This window comes from Nerophis lumbriciformis, linkage group LG26 (assembly GCF_033978685.3).
Source record: "Nerophis lumbriciformis linkage group LG26, RoL_Nlum_v2.1, whole genome shotgun sequence".
Lineage (NCBI taxonomy): Eukaryota > Metazoa > Chordata > Actinopteri > Syngnathiformes > Syngnathidae > Nerophis > Nerophis lumbriciformis.
Window position 1 is genome coordinate 25,917,653 of NC_084573.2, and position 24,032 is coordinate 25,941,684.

Below are 24,032 nucleotides of genomic sequence, written 5' to 3' on the forward strand. Positions count from 1 at the left end.
GTCAATCAACCCATATGATTTTTGCTGTAATATTTTTGTTTTGAAAAGTCACTGTGACTGATAGAAAAGTGATGGTTTTAGCAACATTTTAACCTGTCTGAATGCAATCAATCATTTTGCGTCGGGGGGCGAAGCCTGAACCCCCCACCAGGACTTTGTCCTGGACCTACCGGGGCCTGCGGCCCCTGGACAATGGCTACTAGGTTTTTCTGATTTCAAAAGTTGGCAGGTATGTATATATATATATATATATATATATATATATATATATATATATATATATATATATGAAATACTTGAGTATATACATTATATATATATATATATATATATACATATATATATATATATATGAAATACTTGAGTATTTCTTATATATATATATATATATATATATATATATATATATATATATATGAAATACTTGACTTGGTGAATTATAGCTGTAAATATACTCCTCCCCTCTTAACCACGCCCCCGCCCTCAACCACGCCCCCCTCCCCACCTCCCGAAATCGGAGGTCTCAAGGTTGGCAAGTATGTCTTAGATGTCCGTCTCAGATCCCAGTCTCAGATCTAGACTACATCTGACCAATCTAAGTCTATGAGCATGAACTGATGAAGCCTACTTGGATGAGGCGAAACATCTTCTAAGACAAACCAAACAGTCCAGGTGCGGTCGATTGAATGCCCTGGGAACAGACATATAGCAGGAGCATTACATGCCTTGCCTTTTGCTTTCTTGAGAGATAAAAATGCAACCAAACACACTTTGTCAACATAGCAGACTTGGAGTCAGTACTTTTTTTTTTCAAATATTACCACACTGATAGTCTTGTATACAACCACTGTATACTATATAAAGGTAAAATATGGCGACTGACTGGTACCTGGTGGTGGCTGAGCACGGTCCACACTGCAGGAAGTAGGAAGGCGGAACTGAATCCCTGCAAGATCCAAGCACAGCCAGTTATTGAAGGCTCGTTCAAGCGTGACACAGATAAACTCACAGACACACACGCGCACACACACTTACTTGTATTACATTTACATTCCAAGACAGACTTGAATTCTATAGCAAATATTGATGTATTCTCCTAACAAACATAGTTGTTACATCAGTGAAAAACAGGCGGAAAGAAACACAGTTATTCTGGATTGAATGCATAATTCTTTATTTTGTAGTGTTTAATTAGCTTCAAGGGTGACCTAACATGGAGGGGACATGTCTCTTAGCAATTTAATGACCACTTTTGCAGTAGTATGCTAATTAGTGTGTAGCTCGTTGTCCAGCTTTACCTGTGTTTCTTTCTCGACTTGCAATGTCATCATACAGTGGGCAAGATTTCCGGCAAATGTGCATTAGTACTATATAGTTATTTATGTTGAAAATTAGACGGAAAGCACAAATGTATGCGATCAAAATCCATATTTGTGTTGCCCATGTATTATGATTTATTGTAGTGAGCAATTCATACCACTCATGCATCTCAAAACAGACAGACATATTATTGAATGTACACATATACACACGAGACAAATATAAAAGGTAGTTAAATGTAGAAGTAGTGCATTGCATTCAAAATAAGTCAATATCTAAACAATGAGAACAAGCTAGGACCTTTGGACTGCCTTCGTGAAGACATTATGCAGTATTTTTAATTTGTAGTAGTAAAGTTATCGACTTGATAACAATTCCACTTTTTGAGGGCTACAGTAATATATACTGCTACTCATACGCACTAAGATTGCATACATGTGTACTTTAAAGAAGCACAATGTCAGAAATACAAGGTCTTATCAATCGCAGTGAATGCAACAGACCACCTTTTGTTCGTATTTGTTTTTTTGCTATTTCGTTAAGGTTCAGAGCGATCGCCATGCGACTCCGTCCCCTCGTGCCAGACGCCGTCTTTGCCACAGCTGTGAAGTCGGGGCTGGCAGAGAGGCTGGTGAGAGGCCGCTCTGACGCAGATCAGGGCGGATTGCGGCTTAATGACGTGCGATGACTGACGAGCTGTGCATGAGCATGGGGGCTGGAGATGGAACAGAGTGATTGTGTAGCGTCCGCGTTCTGCTAATCCTGCCATCAAGCCTCATTTCATCGTTGCAGGGACAAAGAGACAACTATGTATGTAAATTATGATGAGGATAAATATTAGGCTTCTAAAGCCTTAAACCCCCTAAAACTAATCCTTTAACGATAAACATTTAATCTGTGCGCTCTGCCAAACAACTTGCTAAGCAGTGAGTTAATATGCAGAGTGTGTCGTCTGCGATACCATCACCGATTAATGGAGGCAAATCACCAATTAGGGCCCTGACAAAAAAAACAGTATCATTGTTGACCACGACTACCACAATATCATTGAAAATAAGTAGTGTTTACGTGTCGATGGACGTTCTCATTCATCCAGGTCATTGTATTCTCAGGGCATTCAATTCATCCCAACTGGACTTGGTTTGTTTTAGAAGACGTTTCGCCTCTAATCCGAGTAGATCAGACCAATCCAAGTCCATGAGTATGAACTGATGAAGCCTACTTGGATGAGAGGCGAAATGTTTCCTAAGACAAACCAAAGAGTCCAGTTGCGATCGATTGAATGACCTGAGGAGTAGTGTTTACAAACAATAATTCCTAAGATTAAAAAAAAAAGAAGTTTAAACTAAGGCTGGGCGATTTTTTTAATCTTGATTTTGATTAATGCACAAATATTCCACTCGCAACTGCTACTTTACGGTCAACGTCATTGTTATTGTAGCCAAAGTTTGTCCAAACAAATAACACGGAATTCCTATCCGGTACAAGCTGTTAATGTTCTGTTGGCTCAGTGTCTTTAGTTTTCCTTCATGACGCTTCAATGTGTCAGACTGGATGATGGAGCAAGGTGGAGGAGATATTTATAAAACAATCATGCCTTCCTTCATACTTCTTCCGAATGTTAGGAATTTGCCCAATTTGTGACGTTTTTCCCAGTTGTGGCGTCAGCAAATATATCCATAAATGGTAGAAATGTATGCCATTTGCTCGAGTTCACTATTGTAGTCTGATGCTGTAGTCAGTAAGCTTCTTCTTTTTCTCCGTACTCTTGTTTTGGGGCACACTGGCTCGTACATGCACATGAGTCCTCAGCTGTTGCCATTTCTAATACAAAGTAGCGTATAGTTCTAACTAGGGCTGCAACAACTAATCGATTAAATCGATTATAAAAATTGTTGGCGATTAATTTAGTCATCGATTCGTTGGATCTATGCTATGCGCATGCGCAGAGGCAATTATTATTATTGTTTTAAAAAAAAATTATTATTATTATTTTTTTTTTAAATAAACCTTTATTTATAAACTGCAACATGTACAAACAGCTAAGAAACAATAATCAAAATAAATATGGTGCCAGTATGCTGTTTTTTTTTTCAATAAAATACTGGAAAGGATAGAAATGTAGTTTGTCTCTTTTATCCGATTATTAATCTATTAATCGAAGTAATAATCGACAGATTAATCGATTATCGAATTAATCGTTAGTTGCAGCCCTAGTTCTAACTAATATCTGTCAGTAGACTCTATATAAAAGCGCAAAAAACTACAACATGGCTGGCAGGGAGAAGATGCAGTCCAAGTAGAAACATGTAAATAAGACCGCCTACAAAACGGCGCGTCCTGAAGAGACGGTCAGAGAGCGGATTGAAGACTTTGCAAAACATTGACCAAAGAACTACCGTTACAAGTTATGGGGTTCTTAACCTTTTTGACCTCGGGGCCCAACTTTTCCAATACAGAGGGGCTCAAGGTCCACTCAAAAATTAACACTGAATTAGTAATCTTACTCTTAATTTGCTATCATATTCAATAATTATATCTGACCAATTTACAGTTTAACAAGATAAACCTTGTCAAATGATATGAAACCATGTGTTAATCACAAAGATTATTATCTAGTTAACACATAAACCTTATATTTTGGTCAGGCTGATTACAAAACTAGATATGGATCAAATATACTGCAAAAGAAGGTACGCATAAAAACTAATAAAAATAAATTTATAAACATTTATGCAGTGCTTAAATAAATCAATTTTAACTAGATTAATAGTAAATGATAACAACATATACAAACTGTCAATAAAATTGAAGTGCAAATTAATATATAGCTTCACCACTTGTGTCATAGTTTTTGCGCTTAAGAAACTTTTTATGACTTTAGCTCCAGACTTCTTCTCTTTAGGGCTGCAACTAACAACTAATTTAATAATCGATTAATCGGTCGATTATTACTTCGATTAATCGATTAATAATCGGATAAAGGAGACACACTACATTTCTATCCTTTCCAGTATTTTATTGGGGGGGGGAAAACAGCATACTGGCACCATACTTATTTTGATTGTTGTTTCTCAGCTGTTTGTAAATGTTGCAGTTTATAAATAAAGGTTTATAAAAAAATAAAATAAAGTAGCCTCTGCGCATGCGCATAGCATAGATCCAAAGAATCGATGACTAAATTAATCGCCAACTATTTTTATAATCGATTTTAATCGATTAGTTGTTGCAGCCCTACTTCTCTTTGTTTGAAATTGTCATTACTGTACCGCTGCGGGCCATATGAACCACAGCTAGGAAACAGATGTTTTTGGCAGACCTCTAGGGGGCGCCAATGGTTAGAAAACACTGATGTAGACCAACAGAAAGTGTTTTGAATGTAGAAAAAATAATCATAATATGACCCCTTTTAAGGGAATAGTGTATAATTAGAGAGAGAATTCAAGAGGGGAACCATATGAATTATCTACATGGCAGTTTTCCGTCGGTTAAAAGCTCTAAATGTCAGTTTCAATCTTTTTTTATTTAATTGCCCAGCCATAGTTTAAAACTTTACATCGTCAAGTGTCGCAAAGAACTCGTGTCCTTTGACAAATCAATTCAGCAGTGTTTCCATCAAGTGGTACAGTTCAGACTTTAATACTGATCACAAAGAATTTGTGACTAACAACGACTGAAGCATGACTGTCGTGGGAATTGTACTCACCAGACAAGAATATTCCACAAAGTAAAAAGCAAGGCAGTGTTTGGTGACAATACATTTTTGACAATTTATATGTTTAATTAATGCTCCTTTCCCACAAACACCTCTGCTGGTTGCAGGCAAATATTCGCTTTATTTGCTTCAGTTGTTTCAAGACACGACTAATAAACAACTGAATGGATCAATTATTATGTCCGCCATTCATCCACGGTAATAGACCGTAACACAGAAGTAACAATTCTCTGTCGACCAATAAGTTGACAGCAGCGTCCTACACAAGCAAAATGTACTAAATTCACACAATAAAATTCATGCTGAAAAGCAGTCATAATACAGGTCATAATGTGGGACTTTTTATGATGGAAACGCAGAAAATGGTGAACTGTACCAAACTGTATGAAACTGTCCTACTTGATGGGAACAGGGCCGAGTCCGAATTGTTAACAGTAGATCCCTATTAATATAAAAAAGGCCTAAGGGGTACTGCTGATGAATTTCGTATTTTCTGACTTATAAATGTTGGAAATACGTGTTAAACAATGCCAAATCACAAGTTTCATGCATTTTGACATGAGCTTGCACGCAATTTTGGATGCCTCTGAGCACGGAGTTTTGCAGTCTGGCTACGTTGTGACGTCAGCGAGGTAAATGTTTTTATTTAGACAATAAGTAATAGTGTGTTCCATTTGTACTGGAAAGTCGAAATCTCTGAGTTCCTCGTCGGAAGTTTCAACTGGAACTCACCCCGAGGTCGGATTTCCTTTTCCGAAAATTGGCTTTCAAAGATGGCTGCTCTCAGTGTAAACAATAATAGAACCTTTTGTAATAACTGTTATTAGCATGTATGACAAATCTTTTTTGCACTAAATCAGCCGCCTACAATGTATTATTGAATGAATATATATACACGTGTGTATATATGTATGTATATATGTGTATGTATGTGTGTATATATGCATGTACGTATATTAAGTATATATAATATATGTGTATATATACATATATATGTTTATATATACCGTGTTTCCTTGAATTAGCACACCGGCGGTAATTAATTTAAAACCTCTTCTCACTCCGGCGCTTACCAAAGGCATGCGGTAAATTTAGGCATGCGCTTATAAATTTGAGTGTGATGTAAGGATAATCATGACATCGCTTAATGCCGCAATAAAATTTAAAGCACAATGAATCATCCCGGGAGTTCTTTTTGTTTGGGTCTGAAAAGGCAATTATAACGTGACACTCTTTATTTTTACAAGGGGTCATTCAACAATTACGTACGCATTTTTCTCCAGGATTTTGACCCCAACCCCCGTACGCAAAATTTACTATACAAATGATGGTACTTAATTGTGCGCATTTCTCCCCCAGGATTTTGACCCCCAACCCCACCCCCCTTTGCATACGTAATTGTTGAATGGCTCCCAAGTGCCTGAGTTATAACACAGCGGTACAATGTATACCGGTATAATCAATTGTGATGTATTATGCTGGATGTTGCACACAGGACTCGGGACATATGTTATGTAGATTTATGCATATATTTATGTTAAACTATGTCACCAACATTAAAACAATTTTAGGCATGCGCTAATTATTTTGCGAAAACGAGTTTGACCCTGCGGTAAATCGAGGCATGCGCATACTATATACCCGGCGTCAATTCAAGGAAATACGGTATATGTGTGTGTATATATATGTATGTACATACATATATTTATTTACATACAATATATGATCATGTTACTGTATTGTACATTTTAAAAATGCATTCTACATCGCTAACAACGGCTTCTTTATTTTTATTCTTTATCCATCATGTTTGAAGGTTGCAGAAGGAGCGCATATTTGTCCAGAAGTTGTTTATATTCAGATAATGCAAGCGCAAGAATAGCTTTTGTTGATGTCGCCGTCTTGATTTTCGACTTGGTAGCTGGAATGCTCTAGCTTAGCTGTGCGACTTCCAACTTCCTACGTGGTAAATAGAACGCACCATAAAGCTCTCAGCCAGAGGAAACCCCAAAAGTGGTAGTATAAAGTATTATGTAGTGACATAAATGGTGGTTAAAAACAGCTTTTTTTATGCACTCTCTAAATCAATCTGAGAGTGTGCAGGTGTACCTAATGTTGTGAGCGGGTCAATCTAGATAATGTTAATTAGGCTTATTTTTTACCGTGTCTGGAATAAAAATAGCGGTGTCTACTTCAAGATACATTTTTAAACAGCGTGCATTTTCAAAACATAAATTATAAAACTCTTAGAGAGGGTAGGGCCTGGTTTCATTTGCAATCTCAGAACAATAAGAACATCCCAAAGCCGACCTAAAAAACGATGACAGTTGACATTGGAGCAAAATGTACGCAAAATGTAGACGAAATCATAACCAATATGTATTATCTAGACCAGTGGTTCTCAAATGGGGGTACGCGTACTCCTGGGGGTACTTGAAGGTATGCCAAGGGATACGTGAGTTTTTTTTTAAATATTCTAAAAATAGCAACAATTCAAAAATCCTTTATAAATATATTTATTGAATAATACTTCAACAAAATATGAATGTAAGTTCATAAACTGAACATCAAATCAAGTAGGCTATTCCATTCATTACCATAAACCCAGAGTTTCCCCCATGCCATGATGGTTTGACCCTCACTAAAATGTCTGTCAAAAAGAACTGTGAAAAGAAATGCAACAATGCAATATTCAGTGTTGACAGCTAGATTTTTTGTGGACATGTTCCATAAATATTGATGTTAAAGATTTCTTTTTTTGTGAAGAAATGTTTAGAATTAAGTTAATGAATCCAGATGGATCTCTATTACAATCCCCAAAGAGGGCACTTTAAGTTGATTATTTCTACGTGTAGAAATCTTTATTTATAATTGAATTACTTATTTATTTTTCAACAAGTTTTTAGTTATTTTTATATCTTTTTTTCCAAATAGTTCAAGAAAGACCACTACAAATGAGCAATATTTTGCACTGTTATACAATTTAATAAATGAGAAACTGATGACATAGTGCTGTATTTTACTTCTTTATCTCTTTTTTGCAACCAAAAATGCTTTGCTCTGATTAGGGGGTACTTGAATTAAAAAAATGTTCACAGGGAGTACATCACTGAAAAAAGTTTGAGAACCACTGATCTAGACCACAAGGAAGTGTTTTGAATGTAGATTAAAATCATCATCGGTCCCCTTTAAAAACATCCAAAAATACTGCTTAGCGGCCTAACACTGACTAAGAGAGGGTTGGGCCCATCCGACTATCAATTTGTTTGTGTTTTTCTGTTTGTTGTCACATGTCATGCTAATCATCGTGTCTTATCGACCATTCTGTTATAGCTGCTTCATGGAGATGGATGAGTGGTCGCTGAGTGGATGAAGGGATGTGCAGGTGATCTGACAGAGGACATCTCAAAGGAGCTGAAGGTGTGGATGATTCCGCCGTCGATGTCCTTACATCCCAGAGGTTGGTAGTTTTTTTGTTTTTTTCAATTTGGTTGCACAATAAAACAAGCATGTTTCTGGTGGCCACATACATATATACATACAGTGGTGATGCCCCCATGGATGCAAGGTGGAGTTACCTTACATGTGTGATAGATCACAACAAACCAATACAGATCAATGACTACATATGTGGGATCCTCTCAATAAACCATCATTTTTGGGATATTGTTAGGCTTGCTATTGGATGTTGAACAATGTCTTGGTAATAAAAGAGTAGCATCTTGCACGGCCACACTGGATCGCTTACTGGAGCCAGGACCTCTTGTGTTATCAGCGCAAACTTTGCTGCACCTTTAAGTTTATTCGAAGACACACCTCTGCCAATGTGTATTTGCCACAGTGGCTGAATCAAATGAAGAAGCCAGCGAGCAAAACAAACAAGTTATTTCACCCTATGAGGGGCCACACGCTCGAGACTGATTAAACTGTATATGTAACCTTTAGCAAAAGCAATCATTGGCGTGACAGATTAATGTTACCACTGGAAAGAAGATTTGCAAAGAAAAAAACAACTAAGGTATTCTGTTGCTAAATAAAAGGCTTACACAATGGAACGTTTAGCACAATCTGTTCTGGAGTCTCATCTGTAAAGCTTGCGTATGGTGTTTTCCGTGTGATCTATAAAAACACAACCATTCACTCATAATTCTACACACGGTTTTATAGATGACACCACCGGCAACGCTAATCAACCACTGATTTGTTAGGTATCTTAAACGTTGTGTTTTGACAACGTTAAACAAGCCAAAACACATCTATCTATAACTATTATAGTCAATATTAGTTAATAAAACAGTAAAACAGACTTAAGCTGAATGACCATAGTGTATTGCAAAGATAATTAGCAACTAACCTTTTAACAAAGGATGTGCCGACCAATTGGCCACCGATCGGTATCGGAAGATTTTTGTGGAAAAGTATGCCATCGCCATTGGCCATTAATGCCTTTTGATGCTGATCACAAACGCCGATTCCCTCTAGCGGGCACTGTATTTATTTTTAGTCCCCCGGCTGACAAGCGGCAAGCAGCTAATTGTGTGTGGAGACACTCCCCTAAGATAATAATAATAATAATCACCTCCAATGTGGCAAAATAATACACTTCTTAATGTCTTAAGTACAATTATCACTGGAGGACAAGGCTAAACATGTTAGACTTAGGGCCTGATTAACTAAAGGTTTTTGCGCGTACTAAAACACGTGCAAACTCGATAGCACATGCAAAGCTGATCGACTAAACGTGTGCAAAGTGCAGAGATCCATTTTGCGCCTCTGTCTTGATTAACATGCAGAATGTTTGCGAAATAACAAAACAACACTGGGAGGAGAAGATACAAATATGTTATGCAGCCTAAGTTAATGTGATTTATCAATACTCATCACCGTTTTACGAGCGATATTTTGAGTTTTCTTTTGTGCGTCTGAAAAGTACTTGCCAACTGACACAGTTACACACACGGAGGATTGGCGCTCGCGCTGCAAAGACAGACGAATGACAGAGAATCCTCTGTCATACGTGTGGGAATGTGTCAGAAATAAAAAATATTGGACATATCGTCTATTCAGCAACATTCTTTTATAGTTGTATAGCTGCATGCTGGGTGAGTTAAGGGGCTGATTAGGACGAAGTCAATTGCTGCGTTTTGATGTCTGCTCGCATTTTTGAATGGTGTTTGTTTTTTACTTATAATATATATTATTAACATATCTCCTATATGAAGCAAATTCTTCATTTAGCATTTTTTTGCATCTTGAGCACAGTAAGTGCAGCTTCGCTACCATGAGCGCATCTGCAGCGCACAATAACTCCTTTTGTTTTCACTTTATCAAACTGCGCATGCATGTGACGTTGGGGCCACGTTGGGGCCACGTTGGGGCCACATTGGGGACAGTGCGTGTTTACGCGGGAGTCTGATAAAGATCATATTTTACAGTCAACTAGACAAAATCAGATTTAGAAAAAATCCGATTTGGGCCACTTAGGCCTGCAGTGTAAACATGGTTTATGTTTGATACTCGAGTGATTAAGTCGATATGTAGATTTTGTTAAAATTATTTGTTTGTTGTTTTTGTTAATGTTTACAAACTTATGAAATAATTACCTTAACCAAAGAATTTAAAAGAGTAAAAGATGGTAGTTTTTTTTTCCCGTTTAGTTATTGTGTAATACTGACTAAGAATAAGGAACTTGTTTGAATACTGTGTTGATATTGTTAAGTTGTCAATAACACTCACCATAAATATGCAGACAAATTTACAGTATTGGTATCGGTCGACCGTATCGTTAGCATTAAACCCTGATCGGAACATCCCTAATTTCAACATTCTTAATTGTCGTGTGAGTGTAAAAAGAATAGAAGCACTGCTAAAAACAATGACAAAATTGATTGCAATGCTAGAGTCCTGCTGATCTGAATGTGGGGCTTACACTATATTCAGTTTTTGCTTGATGCATGTTGAAATAAGAAAGCAACAAGCTAAAGGGAAACACAAAAGACATGCCGAGGCTGAGCCAGCTCTCACGTGACGTAATGCATCACGGTTCTCCGAACTCCATTCATGCAGGATTTACAAAGTTTGTCTTTCTGAAATATATTGATTAAATTCCAAATTGTACAACCTCAAGGATTTTCCACTTCAGAGGCCCCACTGGATTCATCGTGAAAGTGTTGCAATAAAAGTTATTTATCACAGCGACCATAACAAGAGCATTGATTAGTGCTGGTTTGTGGAACAAAGGTGTTTGTTTGGTCTTGACCTGCCTTGCCGTATGCCGGTATATTTCAAAGGTACAATTGTGTGTCTTTATTGATTCTTCTGTTTATGCAAAGAAATGATGGTTAAAGCAAGAAGGTGAGTTAGTGTTAAAACCGAGGAGCAAAAACAAAACTAAAGTTGAATGGAATCTAAACATTTAATGCTATTGTCTTTCAGAATCAAAGGATATAGTTAATATTTATAATTCTTTAATTCCCTTCATTATGTCTTGGGTTTTGCCCTTTGACATTATCTAGAGCAAGGGTTCTTAACCCTCTGAAGTGGGCCCCGAGGCCCACTCAAATATTAAGACTGAATTAGTAATTTTACTCTCGGTTTTAATAATATTCAATAATTATATCTAACCTACTTACAGTTTATAACCTTGTCAAATGATATGAAACCATGTGTTAATCACAAAGATTAGTATTTATTTAACACATAAACCTTAGGCTTAGGTCAGGCTGATTAGACAAATAAGTGCTAACCAAATATACTGCATAAGAAGGAACTAAGATAATTTACTGAAGTAAATATATAAATATAAAAATTAACAATGATTATGTTTCTAAACTAAACTGTCAATAAAATTAATGTGCAAATGAAAATACAGTTTCGCCACTCTAGTCATCATTTTTGCACTTAAAAAACTTCTCTATGACTTTAGTTTGTTTGAGAATGTCATTACTGCCACAAGTGGTGGAAAACTGTATTACAACTGAGTACTGCTGCCGTCCATATTGGAGCACAGCTGAGAAACAGAATTTTTTTGCAGCCCAATAATGGATAATAGTTAAGAAACACTGATTTTGTTGACATCTCATTCTTCCTTATCAAGTACGAGTACACAAACAGTCCACTGACTTTAATGTAGAAACATGATAAAGACAGTTCAAGTTTTTTATAGCGAGCATGACATCATTCATTTCTACCAGGTGAAAAAATGTCAATGAGTCAGACAAAATGTATGAAACACATAAAAGAAAGAAATAATAAAACTGTTCCCTACCGGACCTACCGTACTCTCTACGCCCCGCAGCTAAGCTACGGGCGCCTAAAATGGGGAATAAAAGAAAAAGGAAATAATAACCAACCAAAAAAATGACAGCTTTCCCGAAAAGGGTAAAAAAAGTAGAAAGAGCTAAAGCGAAAAGTGTCTCATGCTTTGTGTTGGTCATGTGTTTTGGTGTAAACAACTCACTGTCTGCAACGTTCTGGTTGGATGTCATTGTAAAGCTATGACCCCCATTCAATTATCTTCAACATAAACATAATGACAGCAATTTTAATCCAATGTTTTATATCAATTTATGAAAAAAATACATAAGGCCAGGAAATGTTTGAATAAAAATCCACACACAGAAAAAGAAAAACACCACAGTAAGCAAACCCAATTTCAAAGCAAAGGTTTGATTCATATACAAAATAAGCACAGGCTAACAAATGCAGGCTAAACGACTGTCATCAAAAAATATGTTTTATGACGTGGACGTTTTCTGATTCTGACCAAACATTGCAGTCCGAGATCCCTGAAAATTGCATCATGACGGATGCAAAACAGAGAAGCACATTTTGTGTTGAAGAAAATGCAGAGCAAGAACCAAGGGATTTAAAAAATGATTCCGATTCAACAGAGTTTTAGGTGCAAATGAGACCCATACAAAAACTTTTGTCCTAATAATTGGATGTCACTGTTGTCTCAACTGAATCCCAAATAGACCTTAAGGGATGAATAAACATAGCAAACTTCTGACAAATAATTTCTTCTGAAAAATAATACTTTGTCAATTTTCTCCTATTATAAGTCTCTTTTTATACTCTAAAATCGTGTATAGACCAATCTATCTTTTGTTGCTACATGTCTTCACTCATATCAAGGGACATGGACATTCTTTGGACAAAAATGATGACATCAAGATGAAACCGAGATAACTCAAATACATTTACTAAATCCCATTTTTTTTAATTTTTTTTTACAAAAATATGATTTTGCACAGCATTTCCAATAAGCAATAAACAAAAACCACTTGTTTGAGTAGATGATGCTACTACAAAATAAATCTACCATATAATGTTTTGATTGTGGTCGATAAATAAAATCAAAATCATCTGATATAACATAAAATCATAAATAAAAGTTCCACCAAAAGAAATTATGAGCAAATTCAAATATTTAGATGACGGAAAAATACACCAAGAACCAAGGATTTGCATAGAATGAATGAATATAAAGTAGATTGAAGACATCATGATTAGCCAGCACCTTAAAATTACCTTGCACTCCCCAAGCAAGGGGAGAAACATATGTGAGGAATGCCACTGCAATTCCCTCGAATAACTTTACATTTTTTGAACATATTGTATATGTACACATATTTAATACATCTTTATAAGCTTGGTATTTTCACAGTCGTATGCCTTCACTGAAATAATAAAAACCCGCCTTTTTATTGGTTTTCTTTCCTTTTTTTTTGTTATTTAAAAAGATGAAAAATATTCAGTATTGCAAATGTGTACAATTCAAGAATGAATCATGTTGTACATGATGTTCATGTTGTATCTACACACCTTTCTGCTGCTGTTCATAACAGGGAAATATCCCTCGCAATACCCAAAACCAAATTATCATTGAAGATGCGCTGTACCTCAAGATAGGCATAATAACCAAACAATTTTTATTGTTAAGCATTGTGGAGTGCACTACTTTGCTACGACCAGCAGGGGTGCTGTTGATTCAGTCCCAAATAGTTTGTACTGTATTTCAAAAAAGGAGACTTTCGAGGGATTTTTTTTTTACCTGCAGAACATTGACATTGTATATGCTCTCGATAGTCGATATAAAAATAACAAATATAAAATAATAATAATAATAATCGATTAAATGAGCGTTGATTTTCATCTGTCAAGTCAAATGCCTATTATTACGTGTCTAATAAAATGGAACATCTATGCCTGGGTTGATAATAAATGGATTTATATTATTGTCATCATTATTTTGCGACCAAAATAAGCACTAATGATTGTAGCTGAGATAGGCTCCAGCGCCCCACGTGACCCTGAAGGGAATAAGCGGTAGAAAATGGATGGATGGATGGTAATCACAATATTTAATAATAAGGCAAGGATTCCTCTCAAACGCAATAAACTTTGATTTCTTATTAGTATTTTTTGCCATTGTAACTGGAATGTCAATAACTTTCAATTACCGAATTAAGTAAACATAAAATAAAATGGAATCTCAATGTCTGTTAGCAAAATGTACCTGTAATTCTTGAAGTGCAGTTTTTCCTAAATTGAAAAATCTGGGTCAGATTTTATTTTTTTTGCTATCACTTTCTAACAAATCGTGCATACTTGCTCGTTCATCCGTCTCATTCGGTTTAAAGCCTATATATTCGGCTTTGCAATCATATTTTCTCCTCCTAATTTTTGTCACCTTGCGGTGCTTCTCACGAGCGACTTGCGTGTGTGTAATAAAATAGCAGTCCCACTTCTGCCCACCGAGACAAAGATTGTGGATGACTGACAAGAGGATTTACTACGTTCATTTGATTTTGCTATTGAATAAACATGCCGCACAGAGTGAACCCTCTCGTGAGAGACAAAGAAAACAAACACACACTGACATAGCAATATATGAATGCCGGCAAATGTATTGACTTAAATTTCATTTGTCATTTGATTAACCAATTTATTGTCTTATCAGCCCAGTTCTACGAACGGCAGATTTAAGTAATTAGGATGGGTGTTCGACTATTCCTTCATTGAGTAATTATTGTATTATTATTTTAAAATATTTTCATATTAATTATAACAGAGAATATTGACTTTCTGTTTCAGTTCATCTTCAGTCTAATGCACCAACAGGGTCTCTGCTGGTCGTAGCCAGCTTCCAATTTGAATTTCAAGTGCCTCAAAATTAAAAAAATTAACAATCAATATTTACCGTATTTTTCGGATTATAAATCGCAGGTTTTTTTTCATAATTTGGGTGTGATTTATACTCTGGAGCTACTTATGTGTGAAATTATTTAAAAATTACGGCGCATTGTCTACCTTTTACTTTCTACCGTTGTTTAGAAGCGACACCGAGGAAGAAGATTTAATCGGATTTAGGGATTAGGAGTGACAGATTGTTTGGTAAACGTATAGCATGTTCTATATGTTATAGTTATTTGAATGACTCTTACCATAATATGTTACATTAACATACCAGGCACGTTCTCAGTTGGTTATTTATGCGTCATATAACGTACACTTATTCAGCCTGTTGTTCACTATTCTTTATTTATTTTAAATTGCCTTTCAAATGTCTATTCTTGGTGTTGGATTTTATCAAATAAATTTCCTCCAAAAATGCGACTTATACTGTAGTCCGACTTTTATATGTTTTTTTTCCTTCTTTATTATGCATTTTCGTCCGGTGCGATTTATAATCCGAAAAATACGGTACACACTTACAGTTTTTGTTCAAAACTTTAACAATAAATACATCAGTTATACTGCCCGTTTCTCTGTGGAATATGGCATTTTAAATGTTATAACTTTATAACAAATTTTTTTTTTATAAACTTTCAAGATTCCTTACAAATTTTTGCATCTATTGCCTTTTGGTCGCACAAGGGGGGAATAAGCTCTGTCCTGGCTAAAGGCAGCATAGTGGTCCCTATGACAGGTTCACATTTCAATCAGACTGTTTGTTATACATCAGACTTGTCACGGTCCTTTGATAGTCCAGAAGTGCTTACAAACTTGAAGGTGGTTGCTTTCGGCCTCAGTTCCTGAGGCCTCATTTTTAACTTTGGTACACCACGTTGGTACAATGGGACAATGAATGGAGTGGATAAATGTCTGGAGGGAATGCTAGCGACTTGACAGGCTACTCTGTTATTATATAAGCGAGGTTTTGACTGAAAAACTCAACTGTGACTCAGACCAATTAAGGTTAGTCAGGAGCCCAGCTCGGCTATCACTAGTTGGGCGGTGTTAGAACATTCACGGGTACCATACTGCACCTCTGGGGACTTGTCGGCGAGGTCAAGACCCTCAGCGGCATTGATTGTCTATAGTTAGGGGACCAATCTTTCAGCATCAAGACAGCTGAACGGGTTAGAATGTGGCTAATCCTCTACTCTCGCAAATTCAAACATGTGCAGACTCATGCATTAAGATAGGGAAAACAAACGGATCGTTGAAGCTCTTTACCAAACCTTGATCACTCATTGCTACCAACCAAGTGATTAGCATGATGAAATAAATGGCGGCTGGCCTCTGAGAAGAAAAAGGTGCTCTGTTCGGTTTAGAACCAGATCTACTTCTTTTTACTAACCCGTCTCACGGCTGATCCAACACAGTATGTTTATAACATGTATTGAATATAAGATTTTTTTCTATATACAAATTTATACATGTATATACAAATACACCGACAAAACATAAAAGTAGTTTGTGCTCGGATTAATTTAAGCCATTACATTTATGCTGCATGATCAATTTGAAGACCCCCTTCTTGTTTTTTTAAATTTATTTTAATGTTGCGAGACTGAAGTCTTTCATTCAATTTTAAGGTTCACAACCTCAAGCTACAGTGTCATAAACTCTATCATAGAGTTATAGAGGTTATTTTTCAGAATAACAACTGTTTATTCAATTATTATTAATATATTCTGTTTATGAATGAGACTTTTGACAGCAGAAACTTTTTTAATGTTGAAAGTCTTCTATGCTGGCTTACAGAATGAGTAAACCAAAGGCCATCGAGATAAAAATAACTAAAAAGAAAACTTTATTGAAATCTCTTAATAAATAATGTCGTCATTTTGATGAATTCAATAGAAAACTTAGGGTTTATAAAGGTATTCACAGTATACGCAGGTGCTGAAGAGAGGGTTTCTACGCGAAGAGAAACTGGAATGACAATGAGTTTCGACGCAGACAAACCAACTTATTGTATGCCTCTACTCAAAATGGCTGATTATTGAGTTGTAGCATTAAGTGACCCTCAGATTTTGTTTGAGTAGATTTTTCTTTTTGTCTGCCGGCTTTTTAAGACAACTTATGAAATACAATGCTGCTCTCGTTGGCACTTGTTGATCTCAAGATCAGCTACCATCTTGCTCATGTTCGCGTGACCTCATTTTGAAGGCAAGTACAACACGCGGTCTCTTGGATTCCAAGGCTGTTAAAAGAACTCTGTTACCTGTCTGACAGATGACGGACTGTGTCTGCAAAGAGTAAAGGGACGAACAACAGCCTTTATATGTAAATACAAGGTTTTACCATGGCTTGCTCATCTTTTCCTATAGCGTGAAAGGTGCGAGTGATTAGAATGACATAGACATATACGACATGGGTCCACTGGTGTACTTCCTGCACCACAGTTCAAGACTGGCACTTCTGTGACCACCTGTGTGGCCACATATTTCCTGCGGTTTGTGGACCCTTTGCTTTTTATTTATCTCCCATGGGAAGTCCTCTATTGGAAGCGGGCTTGCAGGACTGCCTGAACCCTCTGGTGTGCTCTCTGGGGTTCCCTCTATGATCTCAATTCGAGGTGGGTTCATTAAGTCCATGATACTAAAGGGTGCCGGTTCAGGTTGACACATCACTGACTTGTCCTCCAAATTATGCCGAATGGACCAGCTGGACCCTGCTTGGATTCCTATGGACACTCTATCTTCTGTTTGTGTGGTGCTGTCGCTGCATGGTTCCCGACACAAAGTCCACATATTGTAACACTGAGTGAAGTTGAAGAAGTTGCTGTTGAAAGTCTTCAGCTCCCCACAGACATCTCGCCGTAGCTCTGCCAGCTCGTAGCGCATAGCTGAGATTTCATCCTTCCACTGCATGTTGAAGGCAGCGACCATGTTTGCAGATTCCTTAAAGGCCTGGATTGCCTGTGGGACCGGTGGCTCATTGGTGGCTATAGGTGAGGCACTAGGGACCCTGTATGAAGGTGGCGTTGTCGGAGGCACCGAGATGGCCGTTACGGTGGAGCTAGTACTGTGATGGCTACGCGCAGCCACCGTCTCTCTCTCCAGCCTCTCCAGCTCTGCATAGGCAGAGGAGCTGGCACCGTCATCATCCTCTATCATGTCGTCATTGAGAAATGACGTCGCATCCACAATATCATATCCCTCTGAAAGAAAGATTTGAATATGCAAACAGAGGGAAATGCAAGGTGTAAGGAACAGCTGGAGTGTGATTTGATCAGGATTGTCAATGAAAGCATTTACTAGACATATCTATGGAAAACATACAATATGTGAGTTAGCAGGCAAGTCGACTCAATAAAACTCAATAGTTCTGCGATTACTTCTCAACACATGTAAGACATGTCAATTTCAGTGTGGTTTCAGGTGTGTATGTCTGAAATTACCAAACGGTGGTCAAAAAAACTCACATACTGTAGGCTTTTCATAATGTTTTTACACTGCCTTCTCAGTCATGTCAAAGAATAACAAGCTTCTCTCCATCTTTTCACTGCACAGCACAAAAAAGAGTGGAATCAAACACATCAAACATCATCAGATCATCAATGGTCTACTCTAGAATTGATTTGTCAAAGTGTTTCTCAGTGACTGTGCCACTTTGTGCAAGCGAAAAGATGCTAAGAATGTGTGCTATCCACAACCCACTGGACCAAAAAGCAGTTATGAACCCTATTGAACATATTGGGTCCAAGGTGATTGATTTGACATCTCCCCACCCAAATTTGAGGGCTACACAAGGGAGAGCTGCAATCCCACAGTCAAAGACAGCTGACAGACGCATTGCCGAGATGTAGACTTTGCCACTCCTGGCCATTTACAAAACTCCACACTTTCATCGGTAGAAAAGAAATCAAGATAACGTTCATATGTGAGACATCTGAGACAATGATGATTCTATAATTGCAAGGTGAAAACATTCCGAACTTTTAGAAATATACATCTCTCAAACATTTACATTTACAGGTTGTCTGCGCACACGTAACACCGGCATGGCAAACAACTCACAAAAGTCAGTTTTACATTTGCTGCTGTTGTCGTTGATTCAGCCCAGTTTGAAGAAAGATTTGAGTCTGAGTTGTTGTGAGTTGTTTGCTCAAGATAACAGTTATTCTACCACCAAGCTCTAAAAGTTAATAGCTATTTTTTTCACTGAGAAGGCAGTGCAAACACATATACATAGATATATGTATGCTTTAGTATTAAAATACCTGCAACAATCATCACTGATGCCTCCAGTTGTTCTTTCCCCCTGGTTATCCTTCAAGGATGGATGGTCAAATGGAGAGTGGTTTGCTGCTCATCTGCCCTACAGAGCACCACATGAGATTCCTTCTCCTCCCTCTATCCTCACATAGGGATATGTTCATAAACCCCTTACAATTTAGACTAAACTAGGTCTGTATACTAGCGTCAAAAACATAATTGCAGGAATTGATCTTCGTCCCAGCGAGTACAGGTAACATTATTTTCTAGGCCACTATTCCATTGCATCCTTATGAGACATAGGGAACGAATCAAAACATGGGGAGCCATTTCTTTGTGTTGCCAATTTGCGATTAATGCAGAGCGCCAGTCTTCAGAAATTACTTGTTTGGCCTGATTCATGTTCAGCAAATAAGACGGTGGGATTGGAGAGCACTCCTTTATCCTCAGTGCTTCTGTCACAGAGAAGAAACCAGAGCTGGATACCAAATTGGAGATGGTAGATTAAAAAAAACAAAAATCCAAACTAAACAGGAAAATAAACTTCCTAACCTAATTTTCCATTTGGAATTGACAGAAAAGTGAAGAACAATAAAAAAAAGAAGGCATTCAGAAGTGCACACACTTAAAGAAAAATGTTTCAATAGGGTTCATAGCTTTACTCTTGACAGCAAACACTTAGTGAGGGATTTCTCTGCTTGCACAAACGAACCTAACGCTTCATATTGTAAATACTGTGTCGCACAAAGCTGTGGAATTGCACTTCAAGAGCAGCACAACAAAACCAGAATCCTCAAATTAGAAAATACAATCAAAAGTTTGGTTAGTTAGCCAGTGGTCTTGTGTAGAGATATACATGAGTTGGCCTGAAAGTGGTCTTTAAACATTTCATGCAACACAATACAGCAATATGTTAAATACTCAATGCCAACCTTGACTTGTACGATGGTTCTTTTGTGCAACCAGCATTGTAGACTTACCTTAAAGTGTTTCTATTGTCTTATTGTCAATTAAATACCAATGTACAGGTGCAACAGGGCAGAGGGAGGACAGGTACTGTCGTTGATGCTCTTAACATAAATAGGTTTCAATCATACCAGTCCCTGACCCCTTGCCCGTGGCTCTCTTCATCCCTCCCTAAGACTGACAACACTTAGCGTATACAGAGAACACCACAATTTAACATGCTCAGGGCCTTTTTGTTCTTTAGACATGCCTTGCAATGTGCCTGTGCAATGTCGTGGTATTGTGTGGCGGTTAAGTGTATGCAACCCTCCCACTCGTTTGCTTGTCTGCAGCTTGGCAACAGCACAGCCTACAGATGCATGACAGACACGCAAGCATCTAAACAATCAGGGCAATGCAAAATCTGCTCAGGATCTTAAGAAATTCAAGGGTTCCCCACTGTACATATGTAGGTATGTCAAGTTTGTGCGCATGTATAGGATGCATGAGGATATGTGGTCTAGGCCCTCTCTCAATTAGCGGGTTTATTGTTTTACCTGTTGTGGATCTGAGAGTTGAAGTGACAGTGGAGGATGTCATTGAAGGCAAGCAGTCGTCATCTTGGGAATAACCAGCCTGTATTGCACGGAGGTAACTGTGGCTTCGAGTGCGGAACGAACCCGGCAGGTCCAAGGCCTCCATAGCCTGGGATTCTACTTCACTAAAAACGGACTCGCAAACTGACTCAAACTGGCCATTGATCTCAGTCTCACTCACCTGAGAGACAAAAACAGGAATAGCAGTCCTTAATTTTTCCTCTTCCTTTCTCTTTCTCACTTTGATTCTTCCCCTTTGCACAGCAAATATGAAGGAGCGTTAGCATAAGGACATGCCACTGACAATTCCCAACCAACTTTAACTGCAGGAATGTCAAGATCAAATGAAACAGAAGGTGGATAAACAGCAAAACACAGTCAGAAATACGTTCACTTTGTATTGCACAACATTTTTCATTTTCCACAACCTTTTCCATTAAAATGTTTTTTTATATTTCTAACAAAAAATGTACAGGGTCAAATCTTCTGATATATAGGGATGTAACGATTAACGGCTATAGTGATAAACCCCTGTAAAACTCCCAACGGTTAGTGTTACCGTTTTAAATTAATTTATTGTTAAACCGTGATTGATAACTGCACTTGGATAAACTCACGGACCGGTCATACTGCTTGTCACTGCCCAATGAGAAGCAAGCTAGCGCACTAATGAATAGATAGCTTAACAGCTAACATAAATACAAGCGACAATAATGTATTTCCCCATTACAAACATCATAGCACAATCTGAACTTGTAAAAACACTAAGGGTGCGCTAAAAAAATATTGACATCTTTATCGCAAAATTATAATTATTACAACTCTAAATCAATAAGAAATGTTCAAGAATTTATTTTGGGGAAAAAATCTATTTAAAATTTTTTTTTCAAGCCATCCATGCGCTTACTTATACTAAGCCAAGAAGAGCTTTTGTAACCTGTGACCTGTTTTGAAAAGGTTATATTGAAATGTTTGTACCAAGTAATATACTGCGAAAATCGGTTTGAATCAAGAACTAACGAGAATCGATTTTGAATCGAATCGTCAGAGTTAGAGTAATCGATAGGATCGATTTATGAATGACGGTGTCTACAACGAGAAGTTACCACCTGTAATGTCACATAAAACAAACGTGTAATGCTTGTTTTGCCTTTATCATTTAAAAACACTCAAAATGGAAGAAGATAAACATATTTAAACACTCAAATAACAAGAAGTAAGAACAATATTTAATGTTAATCGCATGTACATTTTTTTGTTATTACATTTTTGAATAAAACTTGTTTAAAATATTTTTTGTGTGTGTATAGTTAATTATCAAGCACATCCAACAATGCCAATATAATAACTGGGATAATTTTGGTCACATGATTTTAGTCAAATGACATTTTCATATTGTTACATCTCTCTACTAATTTTTATTATAATTGACTCTATTTTCTATGAAAATTGTGTTATTCTTATTTGTATCCTAAAAACAGACGGGGGTCATGTTGAAATTAAAATCATATACACATCTGTATTTTTAACTGTGTGATAATGTATTAGTTGCCTGACTATCAATGCCCTTTTCCACTAATAATATAGACTGTAGCACCCACAAATATACACACACCGATTGTACATCTATTCCTTTCGATTTTGCTCAAATTATACTTTCCCCTTTTTACTTGGACTTGTGTCACACATATTTTTAATGTACAGTAGCAACCACCAGTTAAGGTTCCAGAGACGCTCCTGAACACAATAGCGACTGATATGAAAAGGGAAATACCTGAACATGTTGATGTGTGGTTAATCATGAAGCTTCGTCTCACAGCCCCTGTGTCTAGCCACTAATCTTGTCTTGATGCAAGTAACAAGCTGCTGTTGTGACATGTCTGTAAGCTAATTAATTGTCAAGCCGTAACGACAAGTGAGTGATTATTCGTGTCTCAGTGGCCTCTTCCAGACATGCCGATTTGCACTTTCTCTGCAACTGTTAACTGATTTATTCACAGATCATCAAAGGTAACGGTTTAAAAATGTGTGTGATATTTCACAGTGAGGTTGGATATCAATGTTTATCAAATTAATCAACTAACCCAATTTCAGTTGGCGGAACACAACCAACAGTATGACTAACTCAGTGTTTTAAATCTGTATAAACTCCCACAAATACAAGCAATTAAAATGATACACGTCTTTGCAAATTGCTTCCGTGTAACATGCATGTTTGCCACTCACCTGACTGACGCAGCTCGCCTGGCTGAGGGTGCTGACAGCGCGCATGTAGCTCTGGTTGCGAGAACGGAAGGGCGGAGGATGGTGAAAGGTGGTAGCAGGGTCCAGCGTAACACTCGGATGGGCCCGCATTTCTCTCATGGTTTGCAAGCGGTAGCCCGGACTGAATACGGACAAAGGGTATGGGACAGACAAGAAGCCACACGTGGAGTATGAATTTGATCACCACATGATTATGTAACCATCTTTATTTGGTACTGTAAAGTAGTCTAAACTATAGACAACAGCCGATGCCCTTCATAAGACTGCTTAATAGGATAGAGTAGTAGCTGTATCATGAGAGACGAGCGTGCTATCTACCGAGCTAAAATACCGATCTATCAACTCGATAGCCAGCACTGTTCTTGAGGTTGTCAGGGAGTGAGGTTTACCAACGTACACATGGCCCAGCCACACTGGCTGGCTTCCGTTACACAGGCAGGGAAAGTAGTCAACGCAGTTTGGCAAGCTTGACCACTATCATCCACACCCTGGTGTTAGAATATTCTAGAATATATACATACCCTTTACCTCTACATTTCATGTTACCTATGGGGGCCCTATTATGCAAAACCAACCCTTCTTACCTGATAGTACCTGGGTATTTGGGATCCTATAAGTCCCAAAAATTTGAAATCAAACCATGGAGGAGACATTTGTAAAACAACCTTGCCTTCTTCCAGACTCGCTCCAAACAAGTTGTTTGGAACTGAGACTTTAGTGACATATTTTGCCTCAGGG

At 37.5% G+C, this 24,032-nt stretch overlaps 1 protein-coding gene across 4 annotated transcripts in view; it reads right to left on the reverse strand.

Moving 5' to 3' along the window:
- The window catches only part of LOC133623474 (disks large-associated protein 2), a 225,244-nt gene that overhangs the window by 36,090 nt on the left and 165,122 nt on the right, over positions 1-24,032 (reverse strand). For 2 of the 4 annotated variants that reach the window (XM_072916286.1, XM_072916284.1), the window contains exons 4-7: positions 23,256-23,415; positions 20,991-21,210; positions 12,303-12,347; positions 890-946 (exon numbers count right to left, since the gene is read on the reverse strand). In XM_072916286.1, coding sequence (XP_072772387.1) covers positions 890-946; positions 12,303-12,347; positions 20,991-21,210; positions 23,256-23,415 — 482 coding nt within the window. Of the gene's footprint in view, positions 1-889; positions 947-12,302; positions 12,348-15,271; positions 18,432-20,990; positions 21,211-23,255; positions 23,416-24,032 lie in introns of those variants that run through there. The other 2 variants (XM_072916285.1, XM_061987098.1) reach the window with 2 other exon arrangements.